Source organism: Podarcis tiliguerta, assembly GCF_965153285.1.
Source record: "Podarcis tiliguerta genome assembly, chromosome: 6".
NCBI lineage: Eukaryota > Metazoa > Chordata > Lepidosauria > Squamata > Lacertidae > Podarcis > Podarcis tiliguerta.
Window position 1 is genome coordinate 36,592,971 of NC_139539.1, and position 15,809 is coordinate 36,608,779.

A 15,809-nucleotide genomic window follows, 5' to 3' on the forward strand; every position below is an offset into this window, starting at 1 on the left:
GTGGCGGGGCTATTGCAGCAGCTCATCTTGCGAATGCAAAGCTTTTTTAAAACATATATAAAAAAATAAATATTACACACACACACTTCTGCTCAGTTGTGGCGTGTGGTCAGTGTCGGATTCGAGACCCCGCTCAGCCAGGAAGCTCACTGGGTTGACCTTGAGACAGCCTCGCAGGGTCGCTGTGAGGATAACCAGGGGAAAAAAGGGACAGTCATGTGCGCCACCTTTATCTCCTCACAGGAAAAGTGGGGTAGCCATGCAATAAATCAATAAATGCCACCCAATAAATGCCATCTGGCACTATGTAGCAGATGAAGGTGGGGAGGCGTTAGCTGAGCGTTGGCTATTACCACACCCACCGCCTACATTTCAGGATTGCAATTGAGAGCGTGGCCGAAGACGGCTCTTCGCTGTTACTATCCCCACATTGCAGAAAGCGAGAAGGGTTTAAAAGCGATGGGATTTCTGCGGCGCCGTGCTAGTGCAGCTACCGTTAACAGCGCAAAATGGAAGGCGGCCAGGTTTTGAAGCAGAGAAGTTAAGGCGGTGTGGCCCCCTTTAAATGGACAGATAGAGATCCAGCGTTCTTATAAACATGTGGCGCGCCGTGCTCTCCCTTTGGTACCGCAGAGTTGCTGAAGGTGAATTAAAGGTCAATTCTGAGATGTTAGCTCTTCCCTTTCTATCTCTTTGGGTTTCACTGGGCGAATTGCTTAGAAAATATCGCGAGAGAAGCAGGTGTCCGAGACCCACTCATAACCCGGAAATTGGGGAGGAGGAGAAGAAACTGAGGGGGAGAGAGGAGAAACGAAGCTTCGGGCGTTCTCGCGAGAGCAGCGGCGCCGAGAGCTGTCGGGGCGGGGGGCGGAACGGGGTGTCCTGGGAGCACGTGGGTTGCGCTCCAAGTTTGTCCGCGCGCGTCTCTGCGGCCATGGAGGGAGCGAAGGCGGCTCCGGCTAAAGCGGCTCCGGCTCAGCCGGCCGACGGAGAAGCCGGGTCCGAGTGGAGCATCCCGCCCAACGCGCCCGCCTGCATGGAGCGGCACCTGGACGGGGCCCACTACCGGGCAGGTAGGCGCCGGTCGCGAGCTGCCCCCGCCGCGCCAACCGGGGGGACCCGCGCCCTCAAGCCATCCTGAGCTCGGCGCCCGCCCCGTTGCTGCCGCGTCAGCCGGTGCCCCCACCGGGCAGGAGCCGGACATCCCTTGTGGGCTACTTTCCCTGCTCGTGGCCCCGCGTGGAGTTCGGGACGCCTCCCCGGTTAAAGCCCTTTTGTGCCTAGTCTGCAGTCGATTTTAATAAGCGCGACCCAGGGTGGAAAGTGATGCGACTTTGCAAGGTTGCAACCTCAAATTTATTTTATTGCAAAGTCTTCCTGCAACTGTGTCCCAAAACGCTTACCTACAGTGGGTCACTTCGAAAGTGGAACATTGCTTATGCTCGAGCTGTGAAGCATGGCTCTTCCCTTTATATGTAGATGTCAGTGTTAGCTGTAGCTACACTTTCTAGGTTCAGAGGAGCATTTCTTTAAGGGGATTGAGCTCTGTTATTGAAAAATCAGGTTCAGGAGCTTAGTACAATGAGCTTTATCTGGATTTCTATCTGTTGCTTTACCTGATGTTCAATGACTATTCAGTGCACTTGAGAAAAAACTTCACACTACTCCACCATGCCAGATTTGTTCCAGCTGCTGTCCTCAAAAACCCTAGTAGATTCAGTTACATGTTTTTTAAAAAAGAAACGAGACTACATAATTTGCCTTCATGTAAGGCTTTGTTTCAGCCAACATTTTGGATGTTGTCAATAGGATTTTTTCCCCCCAAGATGTTTTTCCATAACAGTCTGGATTCTATGATCAGCTCCCAGCAGAGCTTGACCTTCGGTTGTGTTAGGCCTTGCCTGTTTTTCTGGTGAATTGTGATTCCTTTGCAAAGAGATTGTGTTATGTAGGAGTTTTGAATAGCAACAAGATCAACTTTGGCATTCAATAATTAATCAGTGGTAGCATTTCTCTTTATGCTAAATTTAGGTGAGCCACATACTGCAAATATATCATTGTAGCTTAACTGTTTATTTTCCAGATGGTTCTTTGCTCCTGGGAGCTTCCAGTTTGAGTGGACGTTGCTGGGTGGGTTCTATTTGGGTGTTCAAGGACCCATCGAAAGCTCCTAATGAAGGCTTTTGCTCTGCGGGAGTTCAGACTGAAGCAGGAATAGCAGATCTGAAATGGGTTGCTGATAAAGGCATCTTGGTAGCTTCGGATTCAGGTGAGCATCAGAGAAGTGTGTCTCCTGGAACCTCTTAGTGCCTTATAAATTACGGCCAAGATCACATAAGGATGAAGCTATGCTTCCTTTCTGAAGTGGTTCTCAATGCTAAAGAGAATTTTTAAACCAAAAAGTGACATGTCTCTTTATGACTGCCTTGCAGTTCTTTTGGACTGTTAATTCTTATCATGGTAACTTGGTTGGCTGCTTCCAAGAACATTAAAGAACATTCATCTGGAAATCCTGGATTTTCTACAATCACTCATTTGTAGCAGTCAAATAATTTGACACGAGATCTTTGAAGAGATTGATGCCTGGAACAAGCACTGTCATTGCTGGATAAAAGGTGCATTGCAAATTGCTATAAAATATGTGGGTTGGATCCTAAGGTCTTGTGAGTAGCATGAACTCATGGAACAGCCATTCCTGATGCCCGGTAGTGGAAGAAGAAGAGTCTCTTTTGCTGATTTCCCCCCTGCAAATCATCTACTAATGGAAGAGCATGGGAGGAGCTGGGGGGGGGGGGGAATGGAAAGCAGTCAATTTTGCTTCTCTTCCTTTTCCATGAATGGAAGTTTCTGCTTCTTGTGCCTGAAAGGACACTCCTGGATCCAACCCTGTCATTTTAGCTTTACTTTAACTAGGTGTGACATTTTAAAGCAGAGTTCCCTGCTTTGGGGCTACAAAAGTAGTTCGGTGGTGGGGGTGATTTTGTTTCTGGTGTAGAAAAAGTCGTCTTTGGTTTACCAATAACGTTAAGTAATGGAGCCCACCACTTACCTACTAAGTATGTAGGGCTTTCATTAGGTATTCTGCTGCTGACTTTGATTCTCATTTTGTTTAGGTGCCGTGGAACTTTGGGAACTAGATGAGAATGAAACTCTGATCGTGAACAAATTCTGTAAGTACGAGCATGACGACATTGTGACAACAGTGAGTGTCCTTGCCAACAACACACAGGCCGTCAGTGGCAGCAAAGACTTCAGGTGATCCCTTTGTGGTGCTTCTTTTCTGCTTTACTGTAAAAGTATCCATTCTAGTTTTTAACCTGCTCTGGATTTTATGTCTAGTGTGAAGATCTGGGACATCCCTCAACAAACAGTACTCAACACCTACAGAGGTGAGTGCTAAGCTTGATTTCTTTCTTTATTTTTATTACTTTATCCTGCCCTTCCTCCCGAGCAGACCTTGTATGTGATCCAACCATTCCCCCAGTTTTATAGCCACGAGGTGTCAGGCTGTATGAGAACGTGGGTAGCCCTGTGCCTGACATAATGAGCTTTATGACTGAGCAACAGAGAACAATCTGAATCTCTTCAACACCCCTGTAACCGCCTTCCACAGTGTTGAAGGAAACACTGTGGCTTCTGTGTGTCTTATCCATGTTGCATGTTCTCTCCAACATGTGTAGAGCTTCCATGGGCATGTTTTCAAGCTGTTAGTGCCCCATATTATCACAATACTGCTGAATGCTAGATGAAAGCAAAACAGCAGGAGGGGGGAGGATGTATGAGACAGACTTACAATCTTTTCTGATTAACAACACAGTCATTGCAAACAATTTCTCAGCAGGTAGTATTTGATAAAATAAAATGGCACGCCTTTGCTCCCTCTTGTGTGGGATGTTTTGATGCTGTTTAGTCATTGATCTTTGCGGGATCACTTTCCATTCTACAGATAACCGCAGAAGAGTCATTTAATACTACTTAGTTCCTTTGGGTTTTTTAGGGTGAATCAAATTGGCTAAAGAAGTTCACATTCCCAGAGCTTAAATCTTGGGCAGTATAATTTGGGGAGAAGCAGCAAGGTGATCTTTCTAGAGATTTGTATAATGTAGTTATTGCTTTTGCAGGAACACAAACCCACCCCTAAATTAACCCAGTGATTCCAGCAGAATATACCTGATCTAGAGTTTCACAGTAAAATTTGCAACAGCAACTAAGCAACCAGAACCCCATTTTTTGTAACTGGCTTTGCACACACCAGCATTTTTCATTTGATCTATTACTCCAAGTTAGCCTTCTGACCTCCTGAAGGCCTTTTGAGATGTTACTTTGGGAGCCACATGATGCTAATTGTGACTCACTAGCTATTAGTCCTGTCTTATTTCCGCCCCCTTCAAGCTAAGTTGTCAGTTTTAACATGCTGCCTGTGGGTGAATGGCTCCTTCTCTTCCATTCATGTGCAGTAATGCCTTCTACTCACAATGCATCCAGCCTTGAATCACCACCTAGACAAGCCCATATTAATGTAGTATATTATGTGCTTTTTGTTTAATTTTGGCCAGCTCATTCCAGTCCAGTGACATGTGTGGCCTCCTGCCCTGGAAAAGACACCGTGTTCCTGTCCTGTGCAGAGGTAAAACCAACTTTTGTTTCTAGAACTTTGTAGATTCAAATTTAGCCTATAGGTGAAAGGATTTGGGTATCTTTGATATTGTCAGTATGAGCACAAAGCTAATGGAATTACACAGTATTGAGAGAGAGGCCTGACAAAACTGAGAAAGTTCCTTTTTAGGGTGGAAACGGTGGTCCATACTTGCCTGCTACAATGATAATTCTGCTTTTAAGGCTTCTTTTATCTCATTCTTTTTTAGGATGGCAGGATTTTACTCTGGGATACCAGATCACCAAAACCAGCAACTCGGATTGGTATGTTTTGGGGTGTTAGATTATGTCTGCATTTCCTGTGGTTTAAAAATAATATTTTATTCAGAGTTCTTGTTGGCCAGAAGAAAGTTAAGTGTGAATTAAGGAATATAATAATAATAATAATAATAATAATAATAATAATAATAATAATAATAATTAATTTTATTGAGTGGCATTCAACTAAGCTTTCCTCAGAATAGACCTACTTAAATTAAAAAAACAACAGTGAAAGTGAAATCCATTAATTTCTGAGGAATGTTCTGAGACTTTGCACACTCCTTTCACAGTTCCCTATATCCCCAGTTTACACTAACTACAGTTAGGACTAAGAGTTGTATTCGGTGTAGCACTAAGCAAATGGTTTAGTCACTGCAAAGATTTCTTCTAGTTCTTTGGAATGGTCTCCCTCTCCATGCCCCCTAAGTCTGTTCTGGGATTTCCCCCCAACTCTCTGAGCAGATTTGGGGATGATGCAGTTGTGGAAGTCTCATTGTGCTTGTGGTACTTTTTATGCAAGCAAAATTATATGGTTGAATACTCCCGGAGCTCAAAATCATGCTTTGCAGACATACTTCTATTACAGAATTCCATAAATATTGAGCTGTCTGGAATTGGTGGGAAGAGCAGTTTCTGTTTTTCCTTTCTATCCCTACCCTTTTAAGTCCAACCCTACAGTCTGTCAGCTATTTTAGAGAACTTTGAGACTGACCAGAATTTCCCTTTTTTTCCTTCCCCATGTAGCCTGCAGTGCCTTTAGTAACCTCCCTACCTCCCTGGTGTGGCATCCACACCGAACGGACACTTTTGTATTGGGTAAGGAGTATTTATAGATGCATGTTTTACAGATGGGACAAGAAAATGCTTGTATCTCTTTAATAATGTTGCTCTCCGTTACTGTTTTGAAGGTGACGAAAGTGGGACTGTTGTCCTTGTGGACACAAAGAACACAGACTCTGCCCTAAGCTCACCTGTGCACTCCCGAAGCGTCACTGGATTTGCTTTTTCTGCACATAGGTATGATCTGCAATATCAGTTTCTAGATACATGCATTGGTTTCCTGGCCAGAGGCAGGGAACTGAATAGACATCATTGTTTCCTGATTGGCAGCTCTGTAAATTCTTGAAATGCTTGTTCACATCTACAGGACCTAGGGAAAGGTCAAATTTTCCTAGTGAATGCATTTTTATTTTGCTTGGCAAATTGGAGCTAGAAAAAAATAAATGTGTAAACATAAACTTTTCATTTTTCCTTTAGCTCACCCCTATTGGCTTCCATCAGTGAAGACTGCTCAGTAGTTGTTCTTGACTCGAGCTTCTCAGAAGTGTGAGTACAAGACCGTTCCATCGATCCCTGCCCTGCTCTCCTCTCAGTATCCCCCTCCTGGGCTCAGTTACATTTTCCACAAACTGGCCACAATCCTGCGAAATACCTGGTGTGGCAGCTGCGTGCACTTGGACAAATCCAAAACGGCACCATAATTGAATTCCTGCATCCGTTTGGTCCATTACAAATGTATAGCTAGCAATATGTCTGAAGTCATTGGTCAGTGCCAAAGGCCACCAAAGCTATCAAGGAGGAGGGATGGTATGGGCATGGTAAACCAGGCCCACCCCCATCCCTACTTACCCTGTGGAGGTAGTTGCTTGGGAGGTGGCTGAGGAGTTGAAGTGAAATGAGGGCTTCCTCACCCTTTTGGCCTTGTCCCCCAGTTCAGCAGTGTCAGGCAAAGAAGGGGAGTAGGGACTGGGTTTACTGAGCTTGGTATATCTTTGTTTAGCAGAGACAGACTAAATTGAGGCAAAAGGGTGAGGCAGTAACACTGCCCATCTTGCTACCTTGCAAATTACCGTATTTTTTGTTCTATAAGACTCACTTTTTCCCTCCGAAAAAGTAAGGGGAAATGTGTGTGCGTCTTATGGAGTGAATGCAGGCTGCGCAACTGTTCCAGAAGCCAGAACAGCAAGAGGGATTGCTGCTTTCACTGCGCAGCGATCCCTCTTGCTGTTCTGGCTTCTGAGATTCAGAATTTTTTTTTTCTTGTTTTCCTCCTCCAAAAACTAGGTGCGTCTTGTGGTCTGGTGCGTCTTATAGAGCAAAAAATACGGTATCTTCCACCATGGGGGTTGGGGACTCTGCTGTCCGTGTACATTCGCTTTCCTCTCTTATCAGCCACACTGTAGCCAGGAAGAGATGGAAACCAGGAATTGGCACTTGGAGATAATGATGTTCCAGCTTCTGGACTCCAACTCCCATCATTCCTGATCGTGGGCTGTGCTAGCTTGGGACAATTTCTAATAAATTGCAAGAAACAATGCCAGCTCGGGGAGGTTTGTTCATTATTTGGAGCTGTCGTGATATGTTTCTGGGGTAGCACCACTAATGTTTTATACCTTTCCCAGTTTTAGAAACCGGTCCCATCGAGACTTTGTGAAAGGCTTATCGTGGTCACCATTAAACAAAGTCTCACTGACGACGGTTGGATGTGACCATCAGGTTCTACATCATACAGTCCCGACGCAGAATAACCATCCTTCTGGAAAAAACAACATAACTTCATAGATCTGTGTGTTCCATTTGGGGTCATTCTCCCTGGAATAGCATCTTTTTTGCTTTCGGTTTTTTGTTTTTGTTTTGGTCAAGTCCTGGGGATGAATATGGCCTTTGCAGCGATGAAGAAAAGTCCTGTAGCAATTTCATGTTAGGTGAGCACTAGCTCATTTCAACCACTGTTGCAGCCAATGAGATTCTTTGAGCATCAGAAGTCTGATTGTTGGTGACAGCACAGTACAAAATCATAAAGAATTGGGTTCATTTTGTTTTAGTTCTATTTTTTTAGAACCTCCAAAGTTGTAGAGAAGTGTGTGTGTAGCACTTTTTTGAATGGGGAATTAATACAACCTTGCAGGAATTTCTAGGCGTTTTGGAGGAGCGGCCTTGCATTGAGGTTTTAATTATGACTTTGAGAGACTGTGAGGTAATCCTGCCAAAAGTGGTCTAAATTGTCCCATCTTGAGGATGCAGTGTATTGTGATATGGAATCTCATCTGGGATAAAGTTATGTAGATATAGACATGAAAGCATGCTATATGTGTAGCCAGACAGTGGGTGAGATTGGACTCATGAGCCTCATCAGTGGAAAGTTTGAACTAAGGCTTAGTTTTTAGGTTGTGTCCTTGGAAGCGGGGACAACAAAGCGTTCTTGTAGAACATTGGTTTTGAACTGAGCTGCAGAGAATTGTGTGCAAGATTGGGATGGGGTGGGTATCACACCGCTCTACAGCTCTTGAAGCCTGCGGAACTACTTGCTCCCAGCTCTCAGGTTACATTATGTAGAGCAAAGCAGATAAGCTGAAAGGAAGCCATCCCCCCCCCCCTTTCAGAATTAGAAACTGACAACGTTGGTGTTTGCAAATCTATGTAGTTGTTATGTGAAATCCCAACTGTTGTTCTGCGTCTACAGCCAGTTTCCAAGCAGAAAGGCTCATCTGTTGTACATTCTGTTTTGTTTAATGTATTCACACCCATGTCCCATTGTGGAGTAGAAGATGTAAGGTGCGCATGCTGATGTGACACATCATGGTTTTGTAATGGGAGAACTGCTGGGAGGCCATCCCCTTGTCTTCCGTGATTTTCTGGAGCAAAGGAAGACAAACTGCTTATTTGATGTCAGCAGCAAGCACTACTCCAGGACGATTGTGACATGAAATGGATAGAGATTATCGCACGCAAAAGGGAAGGCAGTTTTTGAAATAAATCCCTTTTCATTTTTAAATGAGCTGATTTTCTGTTCTATTTGACAGTGTCCTCATTATGCCTCTTATTTCGAACCCTCTTCTAAATGGAACTTTGCACTCTTTGCAGTGATATTTCAAGATGTCAAGTGCTCACTTTAAGGTTAAGGGTCCAGTCGTGACCGACTCTGGGGTTGCGGTGCTCATCTCGCTTTATTGGCCTAGGGAGCCAGCGTACAGCTTCCGGGTCATGTGGCCAGCATGACTAAGCCGCTTCTGGTGAACCAGAGCAGCGCACGGAAACGCTGTTTACCTTCCCACCGGAGCGGTACCTATTTATCTACTTGCGCTTTTGATGTGCTTTTGAACTGCTAGGTTGGCAGGAGCAGGGACCAAGCAACGGGAGCTCACCCCGTCGCAGGGATTCGAACTGCTGACCTTCTGATCGGCAAACCCTAGCTCTGTGGTTTAACCCACAGCGCCACCCGCGTCCCTCAAGTGCTCACTTATGTGGCCATAAAACTTCAGATCCTGTTTTTGCGCAATTGTAAAGCTTTCCTCCCTAAAAACATCACTGAACTCAAATAATTAAATATTAAGTGGCTTCAGATGCACACATAATTGCAATTCATCCAGAGTGACTTGGAGGGGAAATGATTCCTGTTCATTTCAGTGGCCTCTTGACCTGGACCATTGCTCAGCCATTGCTTTCTTAGGTAACCCTGAAGTTGCCTGTTGGCTAGAAGGCATGCATAGTACTCTTGTGTCCTGTTCCTCAGCTCCCCATAACCCTACAGTAGCACCTTGTCACTCAGGATGACTGGACCTGAGTCTCAAAGCACAGCTTTAAAAACCCCACCCACAAGGTCAAGCAAGTATATCCTTAAGCTGTTGTATGCATTCACAAGATGTACTGTTTCCTGTGGATTATGAACAACATAATCATGTCAACATAAAGACCATGAATTACCCCACAGTGTCTTCTGAATGTGACTGAGCTCTTCTGGCCTCCCTTATGTTCTAAACGGAAGCTTATATGGTATTTTCTTGCGAAAGAAAAATACATTTTCCAGATTTTCTGGAGGAAAAACCTGTGAGAAAACAATTTTACCTTTAAAAAAAAACCAAAAACAAATTACAAACCTTATTAAGTCTGAGAGGAGCACTAAACCAAACATTTTGTAATTTCAGGTTAACACTTGTCCTAAATGTCTCTCCCCACACTCTTTCCATTTTAATTCTGGGGCAGTTTCAGACATTCACTGGCCATGCCTGCAGTCTGTTGAGCTGTGTTTCTCCTATGTATCTAAGGACTAAACTACATGTTTCACTAGTCACCATTTTGAGAGGAGCATAAATTAGCCACTTTTTAAGGAAATAAACGGCAGGTCCTCAATCCATACTGTCCTCTCACCAGGGCCAATTCGGGGGGTGGGGCAGGATACCCACTTGGTCCAGGGGCTCAGTCTCAAAGGGGGTCTCAAATTTAGACACTTGTTAATTTGGGGGACACGATTCGCAACCTTTTTTTTATGCCCATCAGGCCAAAATGTGACGCACCTTCTCGGCTAGAAAAGCATTAGCTGAATGTGCCCTGCTCTGCTTTTGGTGCCTTATGTGGTGTTCAGGTGTTGTAATGTTTTATTCTTATTATGGTTAGAGGCTTCAAAAGCTGGAAATGGCCTGGGCTTCTATCAACCTCAGGGCCTATGTCCATGTGGAGTGGGTAGTTTTCAGCAAGAGGCCTCCGACGTACACAAACTGCAGTGTGAGTAATGAGTCACTGGTAGGCGGTGCACATGTGTTTCATCACACTTGTGAGGCGGTGCACTTGTGTTTCATCACAATTTTCCCTTTAAAAAAATGGGAAGGAAAAACAGTCTTGCAAATGTGAGCCTCCGCATATATCACCGATGTCACTTCAGTGTGGCGGAGGGGTTGTATCGAATCCTGCACCTCAAAACAGCACCGCCACACCCTGCTGTGCCTGCCTAGTATCTGAACTCTGCCTTAATAGCTTTGTACATTTTTCTATACTGGGTTTCTCTCTGTACCACAAGGTGGCAGCTGTTGCTTATTTCTTAGTCTAAAATGGTCAAAGGTTTCCCTTGCTGAATGTGAGATTCCCATGCAAGTATAACCTGAAAAGTTTGGTGAGGGAACTTATATTGATGTGTGACTTTATCTCACATTGTCTCTTCCGTTCTGATGAATCCTGCTAAAGAAACTGCAACAGGTGCCTGAAAGATTGCTAGATTTGAGGAAGTCGACTCATCTACAAACACTTAGACCACAATAAACCTGTTAGTCTTTAGGGCAGGGGAAGCCAACCTAATGCCTTCCAGAAATTGTTGGACTACAACACTCATTCGTCTCAGCCAGCTTGACCCCTGGTCAGGGATGGTGAGAGCTGTAGCCCCAAATACCTGGAGGGTACCAGGTGGGCTGCCCATCCTTTATAGTGTCACAAAATTTTTTGTTGGGTTTGCTGTATGAGCTAGTTGATAGAATTAGCTTGAACGGTAACGTTGCAGCTTTCTGAAAGTGTGGAAAATTACACAGCCCTTTGTAGAAAAGGCTTAACCTTTCAGCTGCATCCTTATCTTTTGAATTGCAGGTAAGTAGCCTAATTGGGTAGTTTATGACCGGCCCAGCTGCTCACTTGTGAGTAGAAACCCTTTTGGCAAGATTGTCAGATGGAACTGCAATGTGTGGGGCTTCCCTTAAGTTTGATCTGGAAGCTGCGCTTAGTGCAGAATGGACCGAGATCTTGTCACCATATAACATCTGTGAGCAGAGAACTGCTCTGGTTTGCTACCAGGCCAAGCTCAAAAAGTGTTACTATTAATATATATAGCCCTTAACAGCTTGGGACCAGTCTGCCTGCAATATAACCATATTTGCCCAGTCAGTCACTTCAGTCTATGAAACTTGCACCCGATAATACTCATTCTGCATTTGTAAGAAATCAGTATTTTAGTGTGGCAGTGCCTACACATTGAATCTCCCTGCCTATTGACACTGGGCAGGGGCTTTTTGTGCTTTTCGGCACCTGCTAAGCACGTTCTTGTTTAGACAAGCTTACCTACATATGCAAAATGTTGGCATGTGTTTTAATTTATTTTTAGTCTATAGTTGATGTTTTTTATTTTTTAAAAAACCTTTTAAATAGTTGCTTTTAATTGTTTTTACTAATAATTTTTTCAGTAATTCTTTCAGCAGTTATGAATACGCTCCCTGGCTGTGCACAGAAGAAGGGAAATACAGTGGTACCTCAGGTTACATACGCTTCAGGTTACATACGCTTCAGGTTACACACGCTTCAGGTTACAGACTCCGCTAACCCAGAAATAGTACCTCAGGTTAAGAACTATGCTTCAGGATGAGAACAGAAATTGTGCAGCAGTGGCATGGCGGCAGCAGGAGGCCCCATTAGCTAAAGTGGTGCTTCAGGTTAAGAACAGTTTCAGGTTAAGTACGGACCTCCAGAACAAATTAAGTACTTAACCCGAGGTACCACTGTATTGATTCCAAAGATTTTTAAATAGACAGTTTTCAGCAGAGCATGGAATCCAATAGTGTTCTGGGCACAAGGCTTCAGATGAGAGTCAGGTTTGGGTCTCGGCTTAGAATCCCCAAAGTTGCTTCCCAAACATGTTTGGTCAAATTCTGCCTCTTTTCTTTGCTAACTTACTGGGATGTTACGGTGCCTTTGCCGCCATTTTAAAACAACATGAACACACTTGTACACTTAAGATACCCATTATACAAAATTAAGGATGGTTGTGGTGTTTTTTTAAGTTTCAGAGAGTTTTGTTTTGTGCCTCTGAGAGGATTAATGCAAGTATTTGCCATTTCAAAAGACTCTCCTGTTAGGGCTTGCTGAAAGTAGTTGTATGGGCAGCTTTGAAGACATGTGTTTTCTATTTATAGCTTGAGTCTTCGTAAGCAGCAGAACAAGCTTTTCTGCTCATGTTGCCCCATCAGATGTGCATCTCTACTTAAGATGACTCATCTGGTCTTGATATTAAAGACAACAGCAAAGGAGGTGGAGGCTGGATTAATATGGATCATCTACCTGGAAGCCAAAAACCTATCCCCAGTTGCCTACAAAAGCAGAGTTTGTGTACACTACCAGAATGAGATGGTATCTAAAGCAGTGGTAGGAAGCATTAATTTTTGGGCCTAATTAGGCCTGTTCAGGGTAAACTGCACACCCCTTTCCCATTTCTGACTTCATAGGATGTTTGGGGCAGGAAAGTTTTGAGCTGTTTGAAAAGGAAGGCAGCTGAAATTCAGCATCTTTTGAACATAGCTGTCAACCGTCCCTTAGTTGGCGGGAAAGTCCCTTATCCCAGCGCCATGTCCCGCTGATGTCCGTTAAATTTCCCGGGTTTCAAAGGAAGCAGCTCCTCTCCCTCCCTCCCTCCCTGCCGGCCAGAGAAGAGGGGGGCTCCAGCTGTGTTGCTTGGCTGCATTGCTCACCCAATAAGGAGTCTAAGAACGACTGGGGGGGTGGAGCTTGCATGCTTTGTGCCGATCAAATCGGCCGCGTTGCCTGGGGACTCGCCTTTGCTCAGTGCTTCCCAGCGGAGAGGTGACGGTGGTTTTCCTTGCTGCATCCCCTTTGCTGGGTTGCTGTGCTGTGGGAACCACTGCTTGAGGCTTTGTTTGGCTGCTGGCTGGGCTTTCTGCCTTTGGCTCGGAGGGGCTCAAGAGGTTGAACATACCTGTGCTAGGAAAATCCCTTATTTTGGCTGCTGATCCTTTATTTTCGAGGCTGCTGGTCCCTTATTTTCGAATCTGTAAGTTGAAAGCTATGCTTTTGAACCTGATGCTTTTTTCTGTCAACCTGCATGGCAACAAACTTGGCATGGTAGTGGTATGCCTCTGAACACCAGCTACTGGGGAGCACTGGTAGGGAGAGTGTTGTGCTCATCTGTTCACAAGGCTTCCACAGGCATCTAGTTGGCCAGTGTGAGAACAGGATGCTGGGTTAGATTGGCCAGATCCAGCACAGCTCGTAGACCAGGCTGCTTAAAATATGAGAGAGTTTTATGTGCCCCTCCCCTTCCCAGTTTATGATTCTTCTCCCACAAGCATGTCTGCACAGCTGCAAGGATTATAGCTTTACTTTTTAAAAAAACTGAAAGCAATACTTCAAGGCTATACGTACATTTCATGCACTGTGCTTGCACTGCATGATGTGGAGATTTTTGTCTGCTCTCTGGAATGAAAACGAGGAGGGCTGCAGGCTAGAGCTGTAAGCCAAATTCTTTGAAGCAAAGCTTATGCACACCAAGTCTGAGTCCAATAAGCTCTGGCAAAAAAACCCATTGACAAAAGCCACCTTATTCAATGCATATCTTTAAAAAAACCTACCCACTAGGTTATGTTGCATTTTCTTCTAATCCAAAGGCTTGGTAATATAGTTTTGCCGAATTTGGTTTAATACATTGCTTTGGTTTTGGGTGTTCCAGTTGAAGACAACCTTTTATTATTATTATTATTTATTAGTTGAACAGTTACTGTACAGTCCTATGGTAGGGTGTGGTGGTGACCAAAGGCAGTAGCGCCTGTCCAAGCAGGGTTGGAAATGAGGTTGGAGGAGTGCTCCTGCAATCTTCCCTCTTTTTTTTAATCAGTGTCCCTGCCCAAGGAAAGTATTTTCCTTCCCATTTGAAACAATCTCCTGTGCTGGCTTAAATTTGTTATGGGTTTGGGGGGCTGTTAGGTGCCCAGGAAGGAGCTGGATCCTTTGGGAGCCAATATTTTATCCTAGTCATTGCAAGACCAGATGTGCCAGCTTGCGAGGGGGAGCTGAAGTCATACACACAATACCAGGACATGAAGAGGAGCCGGGTGGAGCTGAATGCAGTGGCAAACCTTCCCCAGTGCATCATTTTTTTGGCTGCACCAAAAAGGGCCATGACCACACACACACACACACAAAAAAAAATCCACAGCAATGGAGCCAGGGGCATCTGACATCAGATTCTGGAAGAAATCCAATTTCTCCTTTGGCTCCAGGGATGTTCTCCCTGGAGCTTGACTTTTAAAATTAAGCTTTGGAGTTCAAATTTTTATTTCTATTTGTTGCCTCACAGGATGAAAGAAAATTAATAATTTCAAAATCACCTCTTGTCAATGGGGCTTTTATCAGAGCAGACATTTTACGCAACTGCAGTCTTTCACAAATGAAACTTCCAATATTTCTCATATGCTAGGTACTACAAACCAGAAGCCCTTTGCAGGCTTTGTCAATAATTTACAAGTGGTAAGTTACTGATTCCTTTGGTGTTCATTAATGTTTAAAAATATAATATATTCTTTGCAACAGCAGTTGGGTACCAATCTTTGGCAGTACTACTTAAATGTTTAATATATGGATATGTGGATTAGAATCCTATGCTGTCTTATCTAAGAGGAAGACCTTCTGAAAACTGGGTTTACTGATGACATGTGCTGTTAACAATAGGATGCCATGGAACGGTCAGGCTTTGATCCTGAGTTCTGTGGTTCATAGAACACCGACACAATTTAAAGGAGGGGAGGCAAAATATTCAGTGTTGGGAGTATTAATTTTGCATTGGTATTGCTCACCATTTCTGTGCAAAGCTCTTCAATGAACTATATGTATCATGCTGTGCTCTTTTCACACTATTACACAAGAAGCATGCATAATGATGCGCAGAATCATGCACCTTCATGGATTAATGCGTCCAACATAGAAGTGACAGCTGCCAGTATTACAGCTTGTTTAGTACTCTGCGTAGTTGTTTCTATGAACTTTGTTCATGCACTACACACTGTGGATTATAGCCACTAACCGTAATATTTGCATTCTCGTTTTACTCAGAGCAGAAAAGTAGTTTGGAATTTATTGTATTTTTTTCTGAATATTATCACTATCGAAAAAAGAAAGCCAGTTATTTTTGATTGTTCATAGAATATATAGCAAATAAACACACTATGTCTTTTACAAGTACACACACTTATTGTAAAATTGTTTTTTAAGTGACTATAGTCGAGAATCATTCTTAATTTGAAGGCACTAGAATATTGCGTGAAATTTACATATAGATATTTCCACACATGTACACACATTATCTGGAAAAGTGTATGGATGCAATTCCATACACACTTCCCTAGGATCAA

General features: G+C 43.9%; 1 protein-coding gene across 1 annotated transcript; it reads left to right on the plus strand.

The window, feature by feature from the left end:
- Positions 1-803: 803 nt before the first annotated feature.
- On the plus strand, positions 804-8,692 carry WDR77 (WD repeat domain 77). Its single transcript, XM_083444517.1, has 10 exons — positions 804-1,073; positions 2,084-2,269; positions 3,114-3,255; positions 3,340-3,389; positions 4,557-4,627; positions 4,866-4,920; positions 5,662-5,733; positions 5,826-5,934; positions 6,175-6,243; positions 7,320-8,692. The coding sequence occupies exons 1-10, from the start codon at positions 935-937 to the stop codon at positions 7,477-7,479; spliced, it is 1,053 nt and encodes a 350-aa protein (XP_083300643.1). The 5' UTR covers positions 804-934; the 3' UTR covers positions 7,480-8,692.
- Positions 8,693-15,809: the final 7,117 nt, after the last annotated feature.

Coding starts and splice junctions, on each gene's coding strand:
- WDR77 (XM_083444517.1), top strand. CDS start 935: ATGGAGGGAGCGAAGGCGGCTCCGGCTAAAGCGGCTCCGGCTCAGCCG. Junction 2,270..3,113: donor CTTGGTAGCTTCGGATTCAG/GTGAGCATCAGA, acceptor CATTTTGTTTAG/GTGCCGTGGAACTTTGGGAA. Junction 4,628..4,865: donor TGTTCCTGTCCTGTGCAGAG/GTAAAACCAACT, acceptor ATTCTTTTTTAG/GATGGCAGGATTTTACTCTG.